The following is a 24,198-nucleotide window of genomic DNA, read 5'->3' on the forward strand; positions in this document are numbered from 1 at the left end:
AACCTCTAACGTTGGGTGTCCTACATGTGTGGATGTTTCTGTATTGTGTAAAAATAACAGTTTTGTTTTTTATACTTTAGAGTTGGGTGCCTCGAGATTGTGCATACAGTAATTTTAAAGGGTGCCACAACAGAAAAAATGTTGAGAAATCATGATCTAGATATTCTAATCCATGTAAACAATGCATAGCAAATAAAAAAACCACAATCTGGTAGAACTTGTTTTTTTGCACCTGCCTTGACACATTGCATAGTGATTGGATTAAGGCGACTGTGCTACCTGTTTGAAAATAAATGCTGTGGTATGTTCCTTTCATTTTTTACACCTGAAGAATTGGCTTGGATTATCTATGAAAAGTCTCCATTGTTACAGAGTCCAGTGTAATGTGTATCCAGGACCTGGGTAAACGGCACCTTCACATATAGAATGATTAGCTGTACAGGGAGGGGGAGTGTGTGATTTCATACAGCAGTGAGGCAACATGGCGGGGAACAAGTGAGTAGAAAGTCTCCTCACGGAGGACAGCTCTGGGGCCAAGGGAAGGGATGTGGTGAGTTTTCATGAGGATGGCAGCTTTAACTTCTTTCTATTCACCCTCGAGTGGTATGGAAGCCTTGTCAATTTTTTTTTTAGTTTGGGGGTGTTTATATACATAGTGATCAGTGTCACCGGACAGCCAGCGTCTTATCTGCGTGTGTTGTCACTTGCTTGCTCAATGTCACTGCCCTATAGACAAATCTATTATTTCATTTTGAATGCCTCATTTACAGTGATGCTCTGAGGTGTTATCACTACAAATGAAGTCTGTTTTCCTTTTTTAATCTATCTAACCATTACATAATACTCATTGTTTTCTGCTCATTAGATTCACTTTATGTCTCCTTAAGGCCATTTAGAGCTCATTCTTGCTGGCAGGAAAAAAACACTTTGTTTAGATCAGGGGTCTCAAACTGGCGGCCAGAGGGCTGCCAGTTTGAGACCCCTGGTTTAGTTGCATACAACATATCGTTTTGTGCATATCTACAGTGCCTTGAAAAAGTATTCATACCCCTTTTCCACATTTTGTCATGTTACAACCAAAAAACCTAATTGCATTTTATTGGGATCTTATGTGATAGACCAACACAAAATAGCACATAATTGTGAAGTGGAAGGAAAATGATAAATGGTTTTCCAGTTTTTTTTGCCAAATTAATATCTGAAAAATGTGGCATGCATTTGTATTCAGCCCCCTTTACTCTGATACCTCTAACTAAAATCTAGTGGGACCAATTGCCTTCAGAAGCCACCTAATTAGTAAATAGAGTCCACCTGTGTGTAATTTAATCTCAGTATAAATACAGCTGTTCTGTGAAGCCCTCAGACGTTTGTTAGAGAACCTTAGTGAACAAACAGGATCGTGAAGTCCAAGGAACACACCAGACAGGTCAGGGATAAAGTTGTGGGGAACATTAAAGCAGGGTTAGGTTATAAAAATATATCCCAAGCTTTGAACATCTCACGGAGCACTGTTCAATCCATCATCTGAAAATGCAAAGAGTATGGCACAACTGCAAACCTAACAAGACATGGCCGTCCATCTAAACTTACAAGTAGGGTACAGGAGAGCATTAATCAGAGAAGCAGCCAAGACGCCCATGGGAACTCAGGAGGAGCTGCAGAGATCCGCATCTCAGGTGGGAGAATCTACTAATAATCTAACTATTAATTGTGCTCTCCACAAATCTGGCCTTTATGGAAGAGGGGCAAGAAGAAAGCCATTGTTGAAAGAAAGCCATAAAAAGTCCCATTTGCAGTTTGCGAGAAGCCATGTGGGGAACACAGCAAGCATGTGGAAGAAGGTGCTCTGGTCAGATGAGACCAAAATTGAACTTTTTGACAAAAGGACAAAAGACTGTGGGGTTGATTTACTAAAGCTGGAGAGTGCAAAATCTGGTGCAGCTCTTCGTACAAACCAATTAGCTTCCAGGTTTTATTGTCAAAGCTTGACTGAACAAGCTGAAATTAGAAGCTGATTGGCTACCATGCACAGCTGCACCAGATTTTGCACTGTCCAGTTTTAGCAAATCAACTCCTATGTGTGGTGGAAAACTAACACTGCACATCAGACTGAACATACCAGTGGCAGTATCATGTTGTGGGGATGCTTTTCTTCAGCAGGGACAGGGAAGCTGGTCAGAGTTGATGGGAAGATGGATGGAGCCAAATACAGAGCAATCTTAGAAGAAAACCTGTTGGGAGTCTGCACAAGACTTGAGACTGGGGCAGAGGTTCACCTTCCAGCAGGACAATGACCTAAACATACAGCCAGGGCTACAATGGAATGGTTTAGATCAAAGCATATTCATGTGTTAGAATGACCCAGTCAAAGTCCAGACCTAAAGCTAATTGAGAATCCTGTGGCAAGACTTGAAAATTGCTATTCACAGAAGATCTCCATCCAATCTGACAGAGATTGAGCTATTTTGCAAAGAAGAATGGGCAAAAATGTCAATCTCTAGATGTGCAAAAGCTGGTAGAGACATCCCCAAAAAGACTTGCAGCTGTAATTGCAGTGAAAGGTGGTTCTACAAAGTATTGACACAGGGGGGCTGAATACAAATGTACCCCACACTTTTCACATATTTGTAAAAACAATTGAAAACCATTTATCATTTTCTTCCCACTTTACAATTAGGTGCCACATTGTGTTGGTCGATCACATAAAATCCCAATAAAATATATTTACATTTTTGGTTGTAACCTGACAAAATGTGGAAAATTTCAAGGAGTATGAATACTTTTTCAAGGCACTGTTATGCAGCACTATAGTAATCAATGAGCCCATACACATAGCTGCATCTACATCAGATAATGTGCATTGCATTTAGCCACACAAAAAAGTAGGGCACAACTGCATCTAGGGCCACACATACCTGTAAATGTTATGCACATTCGTGCATGAACCCACATAAACACATGCATGCATACACACAGAAGCCATTAGCAGAATTGTATGCTTCCAAATGTGTCTAAACACCAGTACTTTAGGCACGTATTTACTCTTCTGCTAGCTCTGCCAGCAAGCCAAACCATGCAGAAAAGAAGTATATGCCCATGTGAGTGAAGCTTTAAAGTAAACGTTACATCATGGCTTCTATGTTTCTGAGTGTATAATATTATCCATCGACTGACAGGAAACGAAAGATTTATGTGTTATTTTCTTTGACAGTCTCATATAGCCAAGGTCTAGTCTTAGCTGCACAAATTCTCTGATTAATGACCCCTAATGTATAAAGTTACATCAGAACTTTTAGAAAGTGGAGTGTACAGGGCAGGAAAATAAAGATTTAAAGTGATTGTAAAGGGAAAAATATTTAACAAAAAAATAACAAACATGGTATACTTACCCACTCTGTGCAATGTTTCTGCACAGAGCAGCACCAACCTTCCTCTTTTTGGGCCACCAGCTGCTGCTGCTGGCTCCCAAGTTCATCCATACACAGCTTAGCCCCACCCCCTGCTCCCTCCTCACTGGCTGTAATTTACAGCAGCAGGAGCCAATGGTTCCCGCTGCTGCCTCTGAGCCAGTTAGGAGAAAGAGAGCAGTGATGCTGATCTCAGGCACAGTGGTGGATTGACATCAGGCTCAGATAAGTGTAAGGGGGGGGGGGGCTGGGGGGAGCTGCACACAGATGCGGCTGCAGCAGCTGATTGATTATGAAACCACTCCCATTAGATTCACTTTCCCACATGGACATAGACAAACACACAGGGATTTCTTCAGAATAACGAAAGGTAGGAATCAGAAATCTCCATGTCCCAGGTAGTCCAAGTCTATGCTTAGCTATATGCATACCTCCCAACTTTTTGAGATGGGAATAAGGGACACCTATCAGCAAAAGTATGCAGGCATAGGACACACCCCTTGCCACGCCCCCTTAAAGGGGAATTGTACAAAAAACAAGATAAGTAAACCCACAAGAGCTTTTTTTTTACCACTACTATTCCTTTATATTGGCTTTTGGAATTTACAAATGCAGCAATTTAGAAATCAGATGAAAGGTTTAGCACTGGGAAACACTTTTTGATAGATAAAAAGTGCATTTTATATACATCTATATAGATCAGACCAAAATGAGGGACAATGAGGAGGAATGAGGGACAGAGGGACATTGCTCCAAATCAAGGACAGTCCCTCGAAATCAGGGACAGTTGGGAGCTATGCTATATGCATCATCTGCTTAACCACTTAATAGCTTGCATATACCCCTTCATTACAAGGTCATTTTCAGTGCTTTGATAGTTTGAATGACAACTACTACTTTTTATATCTCTTTTTGTAAACAAATACAGCTTTCTTTTGGCGGTATTTAAACACTTCAGCCCCGGAAGGATTTACCCCCTTCCTGACCAGAGCTTTTTTTGGGATTCGGCACTGCGTCGCTTTAGCTGACAATTGCGCGGTCATGCAACGCTGTACCCAAACAAAATTGACGTCCTTTTTTCCCCACAAATAGAGCTTTCTTTTGGTGGTATTTGATCACCTCTGCGGTTTTCATTTTTTTGCGCTATAAACAAAAAATGAGCGACGATTTTGAAAAAAAAGCAAGATTTTTTACTTTTTGCTAGAATAAATATCCACAAAAATATATAAAAAAGCAAATTTGTTCCACAATGTTGGGCGATATGTATTCTTCTACATATTTTTGGTTAAAAAAAAAAAATCGCAATAGGTGTATATTTATTGATTTGCGCAAAAGTTATAGCGTCTACAAAATAGGGGATAGATTTATGGCATTTTTTTTGGAGTTTAGGGAGTGTTCGGGGCAAAGCACCCGCAAACACTCCCTCTCTACAATCATTTGTCGCATTTCCCTGTTTTCAACCTGAGTAACTATGTAACTATATACACACACTTCTGGTGGCTCCAGCCAAATGTTTACAGGTTACGTGTTTAGAGTTACAGAGGAGATCTGGTCCTAGAATTATTGCTCTCGCTCTAATGTTCATGGCGAAATCTCACGTGTGGTTTGAACACAGTTTACATATGCTTGCGCAACTTTTGTATACGTTTGCTGTTTGAATGATGGGGCACTTTGACTTTTTTTTTACTTATTTATTTTACTTTTTATTTTTAAATTTTACACTGTCCCTTTATTTTTTTAAATCACTTTTACCGCTATTACAAGAAATGTAAACATCCCTTGTAATAGAAATAAGGATGACAGGTCCTACACAGATATCTAGGTCAGCCTTTTTCAACCATGGTGCTTATAGGTTTCTTCATATGTGCCTCGGCAAAATACCTAAAAATTGGCCATAAATTGTATACAAGCCGGTCGGTAGCAGAAGCCTGCCTTTTAGTTATACAAATTTGCAGATTTTCATTCTGCACCATTACAATCTTTTAGCTGCCAATGACCTCATTGGTTGAGAAGGTCATTGGACACCTGCACAACATCCTTTTTTGACCCTCCCCTGCCCCTCTCTGTCAGCACAGGGGTCACATTAGCTGAGTGAGGGAGAGAAACTGAGAGAGAAGAGAAACATTGGAATACTAGTCAGTACCAGAGTGTAAAGGTATAGTTGCTTTGGAAACCTCGAACGTTGGGTGTCCTACATGTGTGGATGTTTCTGTATTGTGTAAAACAAATAGTTTTGTTTTTTTATAGTTTAGAATTGCATGCCTCGAGATTGTGCATACAGTAATTTTAAAGGGTGCCACAACAGAAAAATGTTGAGAAATCATGACCTAGATATTCTAATTCCTTTAAACAATGCATATCCAATAAAAAAAAAACACGATCCGGTAGAACTTGTTTTTTTGCACCTGAACTGCATTTTTTTAAACAGTTTACAATAAAGAATTGTATTTTTTATTCTGTCTGTGCTCATCAGCTTGTGCATTCAAACTTGACAACGTGGCAGAGTACATTGATCCGGCACCCAGGATGACAGCACGTGGAAGGTTAGTTTGTTCGGGCATTTATTATGGTTCCTCCTGCACTAGGGATTTGGGATGGGTTTTATAATGTGTATATATATGTGATAGGACCATTTACAGTGATTGTCTGACAGATTATGAACGGCAGGTACATTTCTCATTCTCTGCTATCAAATGAGACCTTATGCCTTATTCTAAGATCACACTGGCATAAAAAGCAGCCGTTTGCCACAGTGGATTCCCAAATCCTTTTTTGCCCAGCTCAACCAAATGTTCTCCCAATTTATTTGGGGTCCCCAGTCTCCCAGATATAGGTTGGCTACCTGAATGCACCCTGCCTCCCAGGGTGGTCTGGCCTTCCCAGACTTTTATAAATTTTTCCTAGCCACTCAACTGATAACCGCTGCATGGTGGCTGATCCCTGACATCACCAACTCCTCGGTACTACTTGAAGCAGCAGTGGTAAAATCATCGGAGGCTTTAAAATTTCTAATATTCCTTGGTCCCCATGCTCCATATGCACTAACCCCATCTATGATTATCACTCTCCGGGCTTGGGGAGCTGGTTTAAATATGAGCATTATCCCAAGCGAGCATTATCCCAATGCCCCACTGTGGTGTAACCCCAACCTAGACCAAATTTATAAGTTACCAGAGCCTTATGCCTGGACTAAATTTAATATTAAAACAATTTCCCAAATAGTAGATAACCATTCTCTGGCTCCCCTACTCCTCTTAGTGTCTAAATTCAATGTCCCAGGGTCATATCTCTTCCGATATTTCCAACTCTCCCATGCCTTTGGCTGCCAATTTTCCCACTCTGTTCCCCAACTTATACAATCTTCTTTAGAGGATGTTCTCAGACTTGACTGTACTCCCATATCATTAGCGTTTCACTACCTGTCATGGAGAGTCTTAGGGCCCGGTGGCTCCGAGACATCCCTGAACTTGATTGTAACGACTGGGACAATATCTGGGACCTTCTGTTCTGGGCCTTCATTTCCCTCCGTGACCAGTTGATACAGGTTAAACTGGTGCATTGTGCCTATTTTACACCATACAAACTACATAAAATGAATCCCAGCTCCCCTCCGGAGTGCTGGCGATGTGGGGGGGGGGGCTCTAGGAGACTTTACTCATATCTTCTGGACCTGCCCTATAATCGCTATGTTCTGGGAGGAAGTGTTAACCTACATACGATTGGTCAATGCCATCATCTTGCAGTCCTCCATGTCAGTTTGCTTATTGGGACTAATTGAACAGATAATCCCCACTGTGGCAGGGCGTACTTTGGTTCGCTTGCTTTTATTTTATGCCAGGAAAGCTATCACACTTCACTGGAGGAAGTCAGATCTCCCATCTATTACCTTCTGGAAACAGTTGGTCAACAATAGCCTACGTCTCTACAAGGACACCTATGCCAACAGAGGCTATCTTAAAAAATATGATAAGGTTTGGTCCAAGTGGCTGGCAGAGCCGTCTATGGCATAATCGTGTTTTTGAGTTTGCTGCAAACCTTTTTTTGCTATACTGCCACGTTAACAATGAGGTCTCTAATTTCACTAGTTATGATTTCAAATTACCTACGGGAGCCGTACCTTCTCTTTTATTATGGTGCCCTCCACTTCAGTTAATGGTTTGACATCATAGGTGTATGCAATTACAGTACCTGTGTGTGGGTCATCGTGCTCATGTGATATTAACACCAATAAAAAGATTTTTCAAAAAAGCAGGCATTTGAGAGGCATTAAAAACGCCCCCTCAAACGCCTACGCAAATGACACAATGGACAGCACATAGTGCAGTTCATACTATCAAAACATGAAGCATTAGCAATGCGTTACTTCAAAATTGAAGCCTTGTGTCAAGTCAGGAGGCATTTGAAGCCTTTCAATGCCTCCCATTCAACTCTATGAGTCTTCGCAAATGCTCTGGCAGGCAGTTGCAGTGTGGTTGCAGGGCATTAAGATTAGTTTATTTCTTGTAATGGAAAAGGCGTTTGTGGAGTGGTTTTAACACGACTTAACACTCATGAAATGCTTCAAAACTGCCCATAGGGTATTTGGAAGCATTTTTAACTTGTCATTAATGCTTGTAAAACGCCAGGTTAATGCCCATACTAAAGCTCAATAACGCGACACTAGCGCTATAGGAGCGTTTGTTAAGCCTTAGAAATTTAGTCAAGTGTGAACAAGCTCTTAAAGTGATATTAAACACTTGAAAAATAAAAAAGGAAAAAAATGCAGCGCTATGAACATAAAGTGAATATATAACAATGTGTCACGTCCATAGGTACTAACCCTGGTGGTGAATCATGTGATGAATAGATCATGAAATCTTATTCAAAAAGAAGTGAGATAATGAATGTCCACTTATGTCAACACACTAAAAAAAACTGAAGGGGATGATGGAGGTCCTAGGAGGACTGGCAGGGATGGTATAAGTCCGTAGATGAAAAGCAACGTCAATGGTACTTAACATCAATGAGTAGAAAAGGATGGGTACTCTTACCAGATAAGGTGGACTTTCCTGTCTATGACATGGAGTCAGTAAAGCAGTAAGCCCAGCTCACCCTGCTCTTCTCCAATGATCAGATTTGTCTTGACACTGCCCACCCGCACAGCCATTTACTTGGAAGATCAGCGTGCTGCTGTTTGTTCTCAACCAGCTCTCTGAGCTCCTTGTGCAGCAGGTGACCATATACGTAACAATCTGACCAAAAGACTCTTCACAGAATCGTACCATGTGATCGCATCTATGAATGATCAAAAAAGCCTTTTTGATCATTCATAGATGTGATCACATGTGATCTTCCAAGTAAATGGCTGTGTGGGTGGGCAGTGTCAAGACAAATCTGATCATTGGAGAAGAGCAGGGTGAGCAATAAAAATCCAGTTTTTTACCTGCACCACGCGGAAGCTTTGATTTTTCTCTTACCTATCACCACCTTATCTGGTAAGAGTACCCATCCTTTTCTACTCATTGATGTTAAGTACCATTGACGTTGCCTTTCATCTACGGACTTATACCATCCCTGACAGTCCTCCTAGGACCTCCATCATCCACTTCAGTTTTTCTTAGTGTGTTGACATAAGTGGACATTCATTATCTCACTTCTTTTTGAATAGGATTTCATGATCTATTCATCACATGATTCACCACCAGGGTTAATACCTATGGACTTGACACATTATTATATATTCACTTTATGTTCATAGCGCTGCATTTTTTTCCTTTTTTATTTTCACTGTTTGTCACAACGTATGCGGCTGCTGTTTTATTTTGTTTTACACTATAGAGCGCAGTGTTTTGTATATTTCCATTTGCTATATTAAACACTTGCTGACTGCTGCACGCCGATATACGTCGGCACAATGGCAGCGGTGGGCAAATGGGCTTACCTGTATGTCCCCCTTAATTGGCGGAGCTAGTGGGCGTACGCGCGCCGCGTACAGCGTGACTGTGCCCGCGGGCCCCGCGGACTCGATGTCCGCTGGTATCCCGCGATCGTGTCACGGAGATTCAAACAAGGCATTTCCCTGTTCTGCCTAGTGACATGACAGGGATCTAGTGCTCCCTGTCATCGGGAGCAGTGATCACTGTCATGGCAGTGGTAGCCCCCCCCCCCCCCCCACCCCCACAGTTGGAATCACTCCCTAGGACATACTTAACCCCTTTCCCTGCCAGTGTCATTTACACAGTAATATGTGCATTTTTATAGCACTGATCGCTGTATAAATGACAATGGTCCCAAAATAGTGTCAAATAGTGTCCGATGTGTCCGCCATAATGTCTCAGTCATGATAAAAATCTCAGATCACCGCCATTACTAATAAAAAAAATTAATATTAAAAATGCCATAAATCTATCCCCTATTTTGTAGATGCTATAACTTTTGCCCAAACCAATCAATATACGCTTATTATGATTTTTTTTTACCAAAAATATGTAGAAGAATACATATCGGCCTAAACTGAGGAAAAAAAAAAAAGTTTTTTTTATATATTTTTGGGGGATATTGATTATAGCAAAAAGTAAAAAATATTGAGTTTTTTCAAAATTGTCACTCTTCTTTTGTTTATAGCGCAAAAAATAAAAACCACAGAGATGATTAAATACCACCAAAAGAAAGCTCAATTTTTTTTTTAAATAACAAACATTTCATACTTACCTGCTCTGTGTAATGGTTTTGCACAGGGCAGCCCAGATCCTCCTCTTCTCGTGTCCCTCTCTGGTGCTCCTGGCCCCTCCCTCCTGCCCCCACAGCAAGCAGCTTGCTATGGGGGCACCCGAGCCGAGTCGCTGCTCTATGTGCCCATTCAGACGTGGAGCCGCGGCTCGGCTCCAACCTCTCTCTCCCCTCATTGGCTCACCGACATTGATTGACAGCAGCAGGTTCCGCTGCTGTCTCAGCCAATGAGGAGGGAGAGTCCCAGACAGCCAAGACTCTCGTGCAACATCCCTGGATTGAGATGGGGCTCAGGTATGTATTAGAGGGGCTGCTGCACACAGAAGGATTTTTATTTTAATGCATAGAATGTATTAAGATAAAAAAAAAAACTTTCTGGCTTTAGAATCACTTTAATGTACCTGTAAGAAGATTTGAGTAACCAACGACCCCTAGTCAGAGGGTTCTGGTCATTCCAGTATAGTGCACTACGAAAATGTTACAAAGGGGTATATTTAAAAAAATTAAAAAAATGTGATTGTGACTTTTACCAAACATTTAATATAGGTGAAAAAACGTGCAATGTATTGTTAAGGTATCATTCACTGCTTTTTAAATATAAAGTGTTGCATCGCTAAAGAGAACATGCTCCTTTAGGCCGGATTCACACATATGCAGCCGTAAGTTCGTGCCTGGGGTCCTTTGTGTTCCTGTTCACTGGTTCAGATGCACATTTGTGCTTGAATTCGCACCTGAATCGGACCCAAAAATGCACAGGACTCTTTTTGAATGCGGACTACAGCTGCCCCGGACCTGTGTGAACCAGCTCTATTGAGAGCAGGTCACACTCGTCTGTCATGTGAATTGGATGCAGGGAAAACCTGCACCCAATTAGAAAAACAGTGCATCCGAAAGTATTCACAGCGCTTCACTTTTTTAACATTTTGTTATGTTACAGCCTTATTCCAAAATGGATTCATTATTTTCTTCAAATTTCTACAAACAATACCCAATAATGACAATGTGAAAGAAGTTTGTTTGAAAAGTTTGCAAATTTATTAATAATAAAAAATGAAATAAATCCCATGTACATAAGTATTCACAGCCTTCGCTCAATACTTTGTTGAAGCACCTTTGGCACCAATTACAGCCTCAAGTCTTTTTGAGTATGATGCTACAAGCTTGGCACACCTATTTTTGGGCAGATTTTCCCATTCTTCTTTTCAGGACCTCTCAAGCTCCATCAGGTTAGATGGGAAGCGATGGTACACAGCCATTTTCAGATCTCTTCAGAGATGTTCGATTGGGTTCAAGTCTGGGCTCTGGCTGGGCCACTCAAGGACATTCACAGAGTTGTCCCGTAGCCACTCCTTTGTTATCTTGGCTGTGTGCTTGGGGTCGTTGTCCCGTTGGAACCTTCACCCCAGTCTGAGGTCTAGAGCGCTCTGGAGCAGGTTTTCATCAGGAATGTTTATGTACATTGCTGCATTCATCTTTCTAATCGATCCTGACTAGTCTCCCAGTTCCTGTCGCTGAAAAACATTCTCACAGCATGATGCTGCCACCACCAAGTTTCACTGTAGGGATGGTTTTAGCCAGGTGATGAGCGGTGCCTGGTTTCTTCCAGACATGACGCTTGCCATTCAGGCCAAAGAGTTCAATCTTTGTTTCATCAGACAAGAGAGTTTTGTTTCTCATTGTCTGAGAGTCCTTCAGGTGCCTTTTGGCAAACTCCAGACGGGCTGTCATGTGCCTTTTACTGAGGAGTGGTTTCCGTCTGGCCACTCTACTATACAGGCCTGATTGGTGGACTGCTGCAGAGATGGTCATTTATCTGGAATGTTCTCTCTCCATAGAGAAACGGTGGAGTTGTGTCAGAGTAACCATCGGGTTCTTGGTCACCTCACTGACTAAGGCCCTTCTCCCCCGATCACTCAGTTTGGCCGGGCGGCCCACTCTAGGAAGAGTCCTGGTGGTTCCAAGCTTCTTCCATTTACAGATGATGGAGGCCACTGTGCTCATTGGGTCCTTCAATGCTGCAGAAATGTTTCTTTACCCTTCCCCAGATCTGTGCCTCGATACAATCCTATCTCGAAGGGCTACAGACAATTCCTTGGACTTCATGGCTTGGTTTGTGCTCTGACATGTACAGTTACCTTTGGGACCTTATATAAACAGGTGTGTGCCTTTCCAAATCATGTCCAATCAACTGAATGTACCACAGGTGGACTCCAATCAAGTTGTTGTGTCATGGCAAAGGCTGTGAATACTTATGCACATGATTTTTTTTGTTTGTTTTCTTAATTTTATTACATTTGCAAAGATTTTAAACAAACTTCTTTCACGTTGTCATTGTGGGGTATTGTTTGTAGAATTTTGAATAAAATAATTAATTTAATTCATTTTGGAATAAGGCTGTAATATAACAAAATGTGGAAAAAGTGAAGCTCTGTGAATACTTTCCGGATGCCCTGTATGTGTGAATCCAGCCTTAGACTTTCACATAGACTCCTATGTGTGCGTGTGCTCCCATTCTCTCTTCACACTTTCACTTTTTTCATAAAAAGAATCTGCAACTTTGCTTACTCAAAGTAAAAGCAACAGGTCCTATTGATAGCACAGCACCCTTCCCCCATTACCCATTAATCTGTCAGGGTTTACAAAAATACACGGTGCATGGAGCAGCAGATGGCTTTGCCCCATTCGTTTCCATGACATAATGCTTGGGCCATAGCATTATCTGCATAGCACGAAGAGGATGAAATTGAGGCTCTAATGTTTTGTTTGTCTATCACCAGCTGCAGGAAGAAGACATGGCAAGCCGTTGGCCTCAATTGTGTGAAAAATGTGAATTGGGTGGAGGGCCCTTAAGGGGGTTGTAAGGACATTAGGGTACAGCTGGCCATACACAGGTGAATTTAAGCCATGTCCTGCCTGACAGCAAAACAACTGAAGAAGCCAGTGCCTGCATCCAATCAAATGCAACTGTTTGGGTATTTTGATAAGAGGCAGGACTGGCTGTCAAAATACAATAGACGCACCTCTGTCAGTGTTAAATTAATTTCATCCTCTTAACTGACGTTTTTCTGGACAATTTAGTCTGTTAAAAGAAGTTTAAAAAAAAGGATAGTTTGGAGGATCACCAGGTGAAAGTAATGGTCAAAAAAAGGAAATAGATTTTTTTTTTTCATTTCCTGTTGGATACTTTAATTCTGTCCATACACTATGCAAAAAATCTGCTAAACCCATTTTCGAAAAACGAACATTCGGCCGGGAGCGCAAACAATAGTGCCATCATGTAATGACCGATAAATCATTCAGTGGACATAAATGAATGCATTTTTTGTTTGTGTTTTTACATATACCTAGTGCAGACAGTTCGGACGGGAAACACATTAAAGCGAAGTTCCACCCAAAAATGTAAATTCCGCTTTAAGGGAAGGTGACCCCCTGACATGCCACATTTGGCATATCATTTTTTTGGATGGGGAAGCGGAAACCCTCTTTTTAGAGGGTCCCAGCTCCCACTTCCTCCCGGGGTTCCGCAGAGCCGGAAGGGAGATTACCTCTCCCCCCTCCCTCTTGGCAATCATCTGGGACACGTCACAGGTCCCAGATGATTGCCCGGCCAGTCACTGCGCGGCTCGTGCATGCCCAGTGCGTGCCCGGCTGTGAAGCCACAGCCTGGCGCCCACAGTGACAATGCCGGTGCCACAGAGAGGAGGGGGAGACGAGCGGGGCTTCATTCCCCTGGATCGCTGGACCCTGGGACAGGTAAGTGTCCGAATATTAAAAGTCAGCAGCTGCAGTATTTGTAGCTGCTGACTTTTTTTTTTTTTTATTGGAACTCCGCTTTAACCTTTCAATTTATTGTTCGTTGGGCAGAAAATTTCCAAACTTGTCCTTTGTTTTTTCGGCTCAAAAATGTCCCAACGTTTATCGATTTTGTGCCCATTAACTGGCCGAAAAATGAAGGAACTGTCTAAATGACTGAAATGCGGCCCATTTTTCGTATAGTGTATGGCCAGCATTACTCTGGATTCTGCAACTCTTATTTTGACCCTAACAGATCTTACTCTATATGTTGATTAGCATTATCTGATTTAGTTTCTTCATGCATTTCCTACATTAACTGCAAGAGTTAAGGAAACAATTTGAATAAATTCCGACCATTTTAAGCACCTCTGTCAGTGTTAAATAAATGTAATCCACTTTAACGACTATTTTTTCTGGACAGTTTGGTCTGTTGAAAGAAATTGAAAAATAACAGGTTTGTTAGGAAGGTGAAAATAAATGTAAAAAAAAAAAAAAAGAAAACTATTGATTTTTCTTTTTCATTTCCCAGGTAGATACTTTGGCCACCAGCCATTTGATAGTTCAGTTGAGGACATAAACAATTTTGACAGTTATAATTCACGGCATGCCTTGAATATAACAGTTTTGAGAAACTGTTAAATCAATGGGTTTAGTTCCTAAAGTGGAACTAAACCCATCGATTTAACACCTTCCCGCCCGGCCTATAGCAAAATGACGGCCAGGCGTTGGTTTCATTGTTGTGACTGGGCATCATTTGATGTCCTTCACAACATGCTGATTGTGCGCAGTGATTGGTGGTAAAGAGCCTATGATGTAGATGTTCTGTGGGAGGATCATAAGGCCTCATGCACACTGAACATTTTGCTAACTCTCCTAGACTCCTTTCCCCCTGGCAGCAGAGTTTTAGCAGAAAAAAAACGCTTCACACTTGTAAATTTGTGTAACGCATTTAGGTGCGTCAAGCACTTGGGCGTTAGTTCACTTCATTGGCCAGAATAATAATTTATTATAGTTACTTCTCTAAGATGTTTGGAACCGACTTGTCAAGTTCAAAAACTCTGTGCAAGTGTATCTAGAAGAACTGATGCTGTTTTGAAGGCAAAGTATGGTCACACCAAATATTGATTTCATTTGGATCTCTCTTCTGTTCATTTATGTTTCATTTTAATTGATAAAAATAAACTATTAACACTTCTATTTCTGAAAGCATTCTTAATGTAAAGCATTTTTTCACACCTGCCTAAAACCCTTGCACAGTAGTGTGTTATAATTATTTTTTTTATTATTATTATTTATTGTAGGTTTGGTGATCTTTTCAAACTTACATACATATAAAATCTGTTGTGGAAACATTTCTCAAATAAATGCCATTGGAACAATGTTTACACATGCTGACCTCTAATACAATGGGAAATGGTGACTATTGTATATTTGGCCAATGTACACATTTTTAGCTGCTCCCATTGCTTTAAAGGAAATCATAACACTGGTTCCAAACCTATATATCAATAAGGGTCAAAAATAACTCGATCTTTTGATATATTTGACCTTTTGCATGTACAGTATGATACCACAGTGCCATCTAGAGTTTGAGTTTTAAAATGCTTTGCTCAAAGAAACTGATGCAGAAAAGGACAAGCCCGTGTGGGAATGACTACCCAAACTTTCTAAATAAAAGGCCAGCAGCATAAGCCGAAAGGGGGCTTCGCAAAAAAAAGACCAAAGACAAAATTTCACCTGGGGGTGACACTAAAGCTACACAAGGAGAAAGTCTAATTTCTGGATTTACTAGAATACCCTGGAGCCCTGGTTGCCTGCAAAGATCTATATAGAGAGCTATAGCCTGAGAGGCGACTTTATAGTGTATCCTGATTGTATACAGACCATTGTCCATTTTCATTTTCTAGGAAGGTTAGATAGCATGTTCCGGGGTTGTATGCATATCTGTAATACTCTGTACGTCATGTATTTAATTTCCTACAATTTTAAGTAGTTTGCGTGTGTATGTAAGTAGTTTGTGTGTGTGCATTCTTATTTAATAAAAGCACATTAAAAGACTACAGAGGCTTGCGTTCCTTGCATTACTGCAAAGCGACCTAAAAAATACAAAGCACAACAATCAGTGGCCATACATGCTTTGATAAAAGATTGATTTTCAGATTGATCTCTCCCAATGGGAATAACTAATTGATAGTTGATATTAAAATCGGCCAATATGACACATGGGGAAATTACTTTTGTTCGATAGTTGTAAAATACTATTGTAAGTTATCTATCGTATTTCCGTTTCCCACATGCAGCTTCTTAATCAAATCAAAAGACAATGATCGAGTTAATGACAGAATCATCTCATTGCTGACCATCAATTCAAAACTACTGATTATTTTGCACTATTGCCGATCAACTCAGCTTGATTAAATATGATCCTAACCAAGTCTAAATTGATCAGAAGGGAGGCTATGGCTATTTGCTTGGTTTCTGATTCAATTGTTTTTGAGGGATTTGTGCATCAATCAGATAATAGAATCAAAGAATGTATGGCTAACATAAGTTCACACATTTGCACTCATGCATTGCATACACCAATCAGCCACACAGACAATGAATCAAATACACACTTAGTTGAATAGGTTAGAACAGATTGAACCAGCAGCGGCTGGTCCTTAAGGGGCGCAGGGGCGCGGCCCCCCTAATCTCTATGCGCCGGCCACTGATCTCTATGCGGGGCACCAGATGCATAGATTTCTACAGGTTTTTTTCATTGGGAAGCACATTAAAGCGGAGTTCCATCCAAAAATGTAATGCAATTAGTATCTGAGGCTATAATTGACTTCAAAAAGGGTAAGCCCACCCACTTGTGACATTAGCGAATCAACATTCGCTCTAGTCTTCCTGCTTCTCCTCCCAGGAAATCAGGACAGCGAGTCCTAAGACCGGATTTGCCAAGAGGAGAAGCGACCGGATTGGCCGGGAGGAGAAGCTGGGGAAACCACCCGTGACCTAGATGGGGTAAGTGCGGGACTGGCGGGCGAGGGGGCACACACACACATACACACAACTACAGTATCTCACAAAACTGAGTACACCCCTCACGTTTTTGTAAATATTTTATTATATCTTTTCATGTGACAATACTGAAGAAATGATACTTTGCTACATTGTAAAGTAGTGAGTGTACAGCTTGTATAACAGTGCCATTAATGTCTAAACCACTGGCAACAAAAGTGAGTACATCCCTGAGTGCATTAGCCATTTTCCCTGTTACAAGGTCTCAGGTGTGAATGGGGAGCAGGTGTGGTAAATTTGGTGTTATCACTCTCACGCCCTCATACTGGTCACTGGAAGTTCAACATGGCACCTCATGGCAAAGAACTCTGAGGATCTGGAAAAAAAAAAAAAGTTCCTCTACATAAAGATGGCCTAGGCTATAAGAAAATTACCAAGACCCTGAAACTGAGCTGCAGCACGGTGGTCAAGACCATATAGCGGTTTAACAGGACAGGTTTCACTTAGAACAGGCCTCACCATGGTTGACCAAAGAAGTTGAGTGCACGTGCTCAGCGTCATATCCAGAGGTTGTCTTTGGGAAATAGACGTATGAGTGCTGCCAGCATTGCTGCAGAGGTTAAAGGGGTGGGGGGGGTCGGCCTGTCAGTGCTCAGACCATACGCCACATACTGCATCAAATTGGTCTGCATGGCTGTCGTCCCAGAAGGAAGCCTCTTCTAAAGATGATGCACAGGTAAGCCCGCAAACAGTTTGCTGAAGAAAAGCAGACTAAGGACATGGATTACTAGAACCATGTCCTGTGGTCTGATGAGACCAAGATAAACTTATTTGGTTCAGATGGTGTCAAGTGTGTGTGGCGGCAACCAGGAGAGGAGTACAAAGACAACTGTGTCTTGCCTACAGTCAAGTATGGTGGTGGTAGTGTTATGGTCTGGGGCTGCATGAGTTCTGCCGATACTGGGGAGCTACAGTTCATTGAGGCAACCATGAATGCCAACATGTACTGTGACATACTGAAGCAGAGCATGATCCCCTCCCTTCTGAGACTGGGCTGCAGGGCAGTAATCCAACAGGATAACGAACCCAAACACACCTCCAAGACGACCACTGCCTTGCTAAATAAGCTGAGGATAAAAGGTGATGGACTGGCCAAGCATGTCTCCAGTCCCAAACTCTATTAAGCATCTGTGGGGCACCCTCAAATGGAAGGTGGAGGAGCACAAGGTCTCTAACATTCACCAGGACTCCAGTGCCAACCTGTGAAGCTCTTGTGAACTCCATGCCCAAGAGGGTTAAGGCAGTGCTGGAAAATAATGGTGGCCACGCAAAATATTGACATGTTGGGCCCAATTTGGACATTTTCACGTAGGGGTGGACTCACTTTTGTTGCCAGTGGTTTAGACATTAATGGCTCTGTGTTGAGTTATTTTGAGGGGACAGCACATTTACACTGTTATACAAGCTGTACACTCACTACTTTACAGTGTAGCAAACTGTCATTTCTTCAGTGTTGTCGCATGAAAAGATATAATAAAATATTTTCAAAAATGTGGGGGGTGTACTCAGTTTTGTGAGATACTGTACATATATATGTATATATATATATATATATATATATATATATATATATATATACACACACACACACACACACACACACACACACACTATATGAACTCCATCTGAAAAGTGCTGCATATTTTTTCCAGATCAGTGATTCAAGGTAATAAGGCCAGACAATATTTTCAAAAGGTGGTAAGAAAGGCATTCTACATATTTCATCAAATTAGCCGTGTCCACAAAGGATGATAATTGGAAATGAAACCTGAAATGTAGTTGGGCCCTTTACAAGACTTCATCATTCTTCCTCTTTTCTGGTCTAGTGGATGACTATCACCTCTCTAAAAATGGCCACTCTATGACCCCAGAGCACCCACAAAAGGCTTTAGTAGTTGGGATTGAATACATGACCCCAGAGGTAGGAGATATTAGCTTCAGCTGAGCCAGGAAAAAAGGAGCACAGAGATCCTCTGAATTGAAGGATTCTGCCTTGCAGGACTGAACTGTCCTCTCTGGTTCTGTGGATGATGATCATCTCTTCTAAAAATTGTCAATCTGTAACTACAGGGCCCCACACAATGCTTCAGTAGTTGGGCGTGAATAAAATGACCCCAGGTGTGGGAGATGGTGGCTTCAGCTGAGCCAGGTAAACATATACAGCACAGAGACCCTCTAAATCTGAGGATTCTGCCCACAAGGACTGAATTGTCCTCTTTTCTGGTCCAGTAGATGACTATCATCTCTTCTACAAATGGCCAATTTGTGCCCCTGGGGCCCCACACAAGGCTTTAGTAGTTTGGCTTTAATAAATTACTTCAGAGGTGGGAGATGTTAGCTTCATATCAAAGAACAGAGACACTTTAAATCTGAGGATTCTACCCCACTCGACTGAACTGTGCAGCACGGTTTATTGTAGGAGTCTAGGCAATGTTAAATTATTATAATTATTATACAGGATTTATATAGCTCCAACGTTTTGCACAGCGCTTTACAACATGAGGGCAGACAGTACAGTTACAATACAATTCAAAACAGGAGGAATCAGAGGGCCCTGCTCATTAGAGCTTACAATTTAGTAGATGAGGATTCATCCTTTTAATTCAGGGGCCTGAGGTGTTAAATGTCTGTGACACCTAATCTACTTTATACAACACTTTAAAGCGTATTAGTCATGGAGATTAGCAAACCTATTCACACATATACCCACATAATGATGGATTCCATATTTAGTTGTTGCAGGCTTGTATAATGTAAGCTTTTAGTGGGTTTTCCATTCTGCAAACATTTTGCGTTGTACATTTTGCTTGCACAGTCTGCCCTGATCCCTTTTCGCCTAAAAAAAACAAACAAAAAAACTGTTAAAGCCTAAAGCCCATACACACGGGGCGAATGTCAGGAGATATCAGGCGGTTCAATAAAAACTGGCCGACATTCGGCCTGTGTGTGTGTCGGTTGGTCCGACAGAAGCAGCCGACCGACTCTTGGTCAGTGCTCTCAGCCACTGGCAGAGAGTGCTGATTGGAGTGTTCTGGAGGGGGCTGTCCCACTGTCAGAACACAAAAGCTCAGCGGAGAAAATCGCTGTACTAACTTCAGACGGTTAGTACAGCGGCTCCGACCAGAGCTGTCAGTTTTATATAGGCCGGCTGCACAAGCTGAAAGGGGGACTCCACAAGACCAAAGAAGGGACTTCACCTGCGGATGACACTTAGGCTTGGTTCACACTACTGTGATGTGATTTTGACATGATTTGAAGTGCCATTATGTAATGTGACTTTGATGTGACTTTAGTTGCATTTTGGATGCGGTTTGCATATTCTATGGGGCCAAATCCAAAGTAGCACAGGACCCTTTCCCAAAGTCGCTTTGCACCTGTGCTGCATTGATGTGAACAGGCACCACTGAAAGCAATGTTATTTCCATTGTCATGTGATTCAGTGGGGCCAAATCGCACCTGAAATCATATCAGTGTGAACCAGGCCTAAATCTGCATTACAAGAGAACCTGGTTTCCTACAATTGCTTGAGTAGCCTTGTTGTTTCACTATAGCATTCTTACTATTATCAATGCTCTTTTGCTAGGAAGAGGTTAGATCAGTGTTTCTCAACCTTTTTTTAGTCCAGGCACCCTTTAAATTATAGACAGTCTCAAGGCACCCCATTCTAAAATGTAAAAAACTATTCTAATAGTTTTACATAATGCAGCAACATCCACACACGTAAGGACACCCAATGTTAAAGGTGATTTATTCTTCCAATAGAATAGAAGATCGTAATGGTGCGCAATAAAAATCTGTGGCTTATAATAGGCAGGCTTGTTCCACTCGCTGGCTTGTATACAATTTTTGGGCAATTTTTAGGCATTTGCCAAGGCACACCTGAAGATGCCTGGGCACCCTGGTTGAAAAAGGTTGGGTTAGATAACATGTGTGTTGTATGCATATTCGTAGCACTCTGTATGTTTTGTATTGTTTTCCTACAATTGTAATTAGTTTGTATACACAGCATTCTTGTTTAGTATAGCACATTAATATACTACAGGGTTTTCCGTTTCCTTGCTTTACTGCTAAGGCTCCTAGAAGATACAAACAAATCACCAACAGGCTTTAACGTATACAAAATGTAATGGGATGCTGGACAGTTGAAAGGTAATATAGCCATAAATAATCAAGGCATAGATATATTTGGACCATATATTTAGTTGATACAATATTCTTTAAGACCCCTTTCACACTGAGGCAGTTTTCAGGCATTTTAGAGCTAGAAATAGTGCCTGTAAACTGCCCCCCATTCACTTCAATGGGTGCTTTCAGAATCGGGCGGTGCGCTTGCGGGATGTTAGGGAAAAGTCCTGCAAGCAGCATCTTTGGGGCGGCTTAGGAGCGCTATAAATAGTGCTCCCAAAACACCCCTGCCCATTGAAATTAATAGGCAGCGCTTCCAAAGTGCCTTAAAAGCGCTGCAAAATGGGTCTTTTTTCGTTTTTTCCCATTGTCATGTGACCTGGGAGCATGGCCCCTTTACAGGGTCCCTTTACGAGGCTGGAATAGTAGGGTAATAAAAAACAAAATGTGTAGCGCTAAATGAAAATACACCCTCAATGTATAAATTGTGAAAAAAATATTAATAAATGAGTATCCAGTGCTTTCAATAAAGAACAAATGTCCATCAAAAACAAATTGAATGTCCTTCAGTGAACCAATAATTAAAATCCGTAAACAATAAGGACCCTGAAGGTCACCAATTGTGAAAAAATGTGCACAATGCCATCACCAGCGTGTAACTCCATACAGACTGATATAAAATAATACACAGCTGGTTACTATTAAGTCCGTTATATGTACATATTAGATCTTATTGGATGGTAAATATAGAGACCAATTCGATACACCGCACCACAGTGTCTTCAAAAAAAGTGCAATGCCCACAACCAGTGAAGATGGAGGCTTACCGGAGGGTTTGAACCCAGAACAGCATATACTGTCAGGGTCAAACCAGCTTGTATTGCACACCGGCAATGGAGGGAAGACCTTGGCAGCCTGGAGATGGAAGAGTCCCAGGGGGCTTCATGAAAGTGTCTTCTCCAAATGTAGCGTTAACTATCCCAGCATATGGGCATATAGCAAGCCGGGGTCATGCACGGGTAATCAGGCAGAGGCAAAGTCCATAAAGCAAGTCGGAGTCATGCACTGGTAATCAGGCAGAAGGAAGGTCCAGGAGCAAGACAGGGGTTGAGCCAGGAGAGGAGGTCAACAGGTCTGGAATGAACTGGGTCAATGAACAGGAGATCCAAGTAATGATACAGAGATTTAGGAATACAGGAAGTTGACAACAATCCATGTTTTTGGATCACGTCAATAGCAAATCTAAATGACCCAATCTGCCCGTATGTTGGCGGTTAAAAATCCTAGGGTGTATCCTCATGGAAGGTGCAGCTGCTTCTGGATCCCAGAGATAAGAAAATCCAACTATGGCTGCCTATTTCTATAATTCACCAATTGCTGATTTATTAAACGGATACGTTCAGCTTTAAACAAAATTAAATAAAAGCATATTTTTTTGCAGGTTAAAAATGTGCATTTTTTATTTTTTGTTTCTGGAGCCTATCAAGCATTGCACCAGCAATCAGTAGATCAGTAGATCGCTGCTGCCATGCAGCTCTCGGTGTATTTGTGTGGCCGTACATCGTACAGGACAGGAAGACTTAATGAACTACCACAGTGCTCCACAGTGCCGTGGTAGTCCATTGAAAACTACAAACCAAAAGCCGTTTTTTTTAATTGTGACAGGGGGGCTGGAGAGAAGGTCCCCACTAGCTGTCAGAGCGAGGGATTGGGGGGGGGGGAGCGGGGGCCAGTCCGTTCATAACATTTTACACCCTGAGAATGGGTGTAACATGTCACATGTTATGAAAAGGTGAAAATATCACTTAAAACTTCAGAAAATTATCACAGAATTGGAGTTCTAGCCAATAGCAGTCAGATTTCACCTTTCATTTTATGGAAACCTGAGCCAAGAAATCTGGTTATCTGTAAGTTTGCATTCCTTTCCTTTTCTCTGCTTTTAATAATCATCCCCGCCATGTTTGCGCAAGAGTTCAAGCAGCATTTTAATGTAATTTCCTTTTCTACTGTATTTTATTTGCAGAGCAAAAATGGCCTAAAGCTGAACTCCGAAATAAGCAAATATTGGTTAAATACATGCCCAGGCCTCCTTTGGTCTAATGAGAACCTCCAGAGCCAAGGACAGCTGACATCCTCCTGTATAGAGTGGGTTGCAAGGCATGGTGGGTGTAATGCAAGATTCATGGGTGCCAGACACTTCTTGAAAGCAAAGAGATTTATTTTCTCTTTCAACAGAACGTTGGGAGAGAGGTTTAGGGCCAGGACACCCTTAGGTAGTTGCAATGTTAATGTGGCAGACTCTGAGACTTCTACAGGTAGACAGCCATGCAGGGAAAGGCATCCAGCAAGACACCAAATCTGCATGTGTTAGGATTGCTGTCTACTATGGAAACAGTCTTATAACAGTTTCTAACACAATTGGAAAAGATTCCAGGTTTATGTGTACTTACACAGGGTGAAACTGTAGGTACACAGATAGCAGTGTGCCAGAGTCCCAATAATGAACATGTAAAGACTAAATGCTAAAAAGATGGACTTTAAAGGCACACAGGTAGAACGTCTAAAAATAATTAGATTGGTTTATTGGGTATAAAATTACTTAGGCGAAAAAGGTTATTACATAGAAATGTATATAAAAAAAATCATGAAATTGATATTGTATACCCCACACAAACTCTGACACCACTTGATGCAATAGCAAAATACAGTAATACATCCGAAAGAACGTAAATTAGGATTCCCGTAGTACTATCCAAATAAGGATGTAAGTAAGGAGTGTGATGGAGATATTGGATATCATATGAGGCCTGTGGGTCAGGATGTGGATCCGGGCACAAATGTTCTTTTATTCGCTCGACATGTTGCGTGTAGAGGTACGCTTCTTCAGGAGAATAAAAGGTTCTATTGAATGCATAGAGAGGAACAACAGATAAATATACAGTTTATTAACAAACCTTAACCACTTGCCGCCCGCCATATAGCAAAATGACGGCTGCAAAGTGGTTTCAATATCCTGACTGGGCGTCATATGACGCCCTCAGGATATTAAGCCGCTGCGCGCCCCCGGGGGTGCACATCGGGGCGATCGTTGTTGGGG

At 41.6% G+C, this 24,198-nt stretch overlaps 1 protein-coding gene across 4 annotated transcripts in view; it reads left to right on the plus strand.

Annotated features, from left to right (window-relative positions):
* The first annotated feature begins 392 nt into the window (after positions 1-392).
* Positions 393-24,198, plus strand: part of LOC141112015 (para-nitrobenzyl esterase-like) — a 79,644-nt gene continuing 55,838 nt past the window's right edge. The window contains exons 1-2 of one of the 4 annotated variants that reach the window (XM_073604336.1): positions 419-495; positions 5,881-5,950. In XM_073604336.1, the coding sequence (XP_073460437.1) occupies positions 5,934-5,950 (17 nt within the window). In that variant the 5' untranslated portion in view covers positions 419-495; positions 5,881-5,933. Of the gene's footprint in view, positions 551-5,880; positions 5,951-24,198 lie in introns of all 4 variants that reach the window. The other 3 variants (XM_073604335.1, XM_073604337.1, XM_073604338.1) reach the window with 3 other exon arrangements.

The sequence above is a fragment of the Aquarana catesbeiana genome, linkage group LG11 (genome assembly GCF_042186555.1).
Source record: "Aquarana catesbeiana isolate 2022-GZ linkage group LG11, ASM4218655v1, whole genome shotgun sequence".
Taxonomy (NCBI): Eukaryota; Metazoa; Chordata; class Amphibia; order Anura; family Ranidae; genus Aquarana; species Aquarana catesbeiana.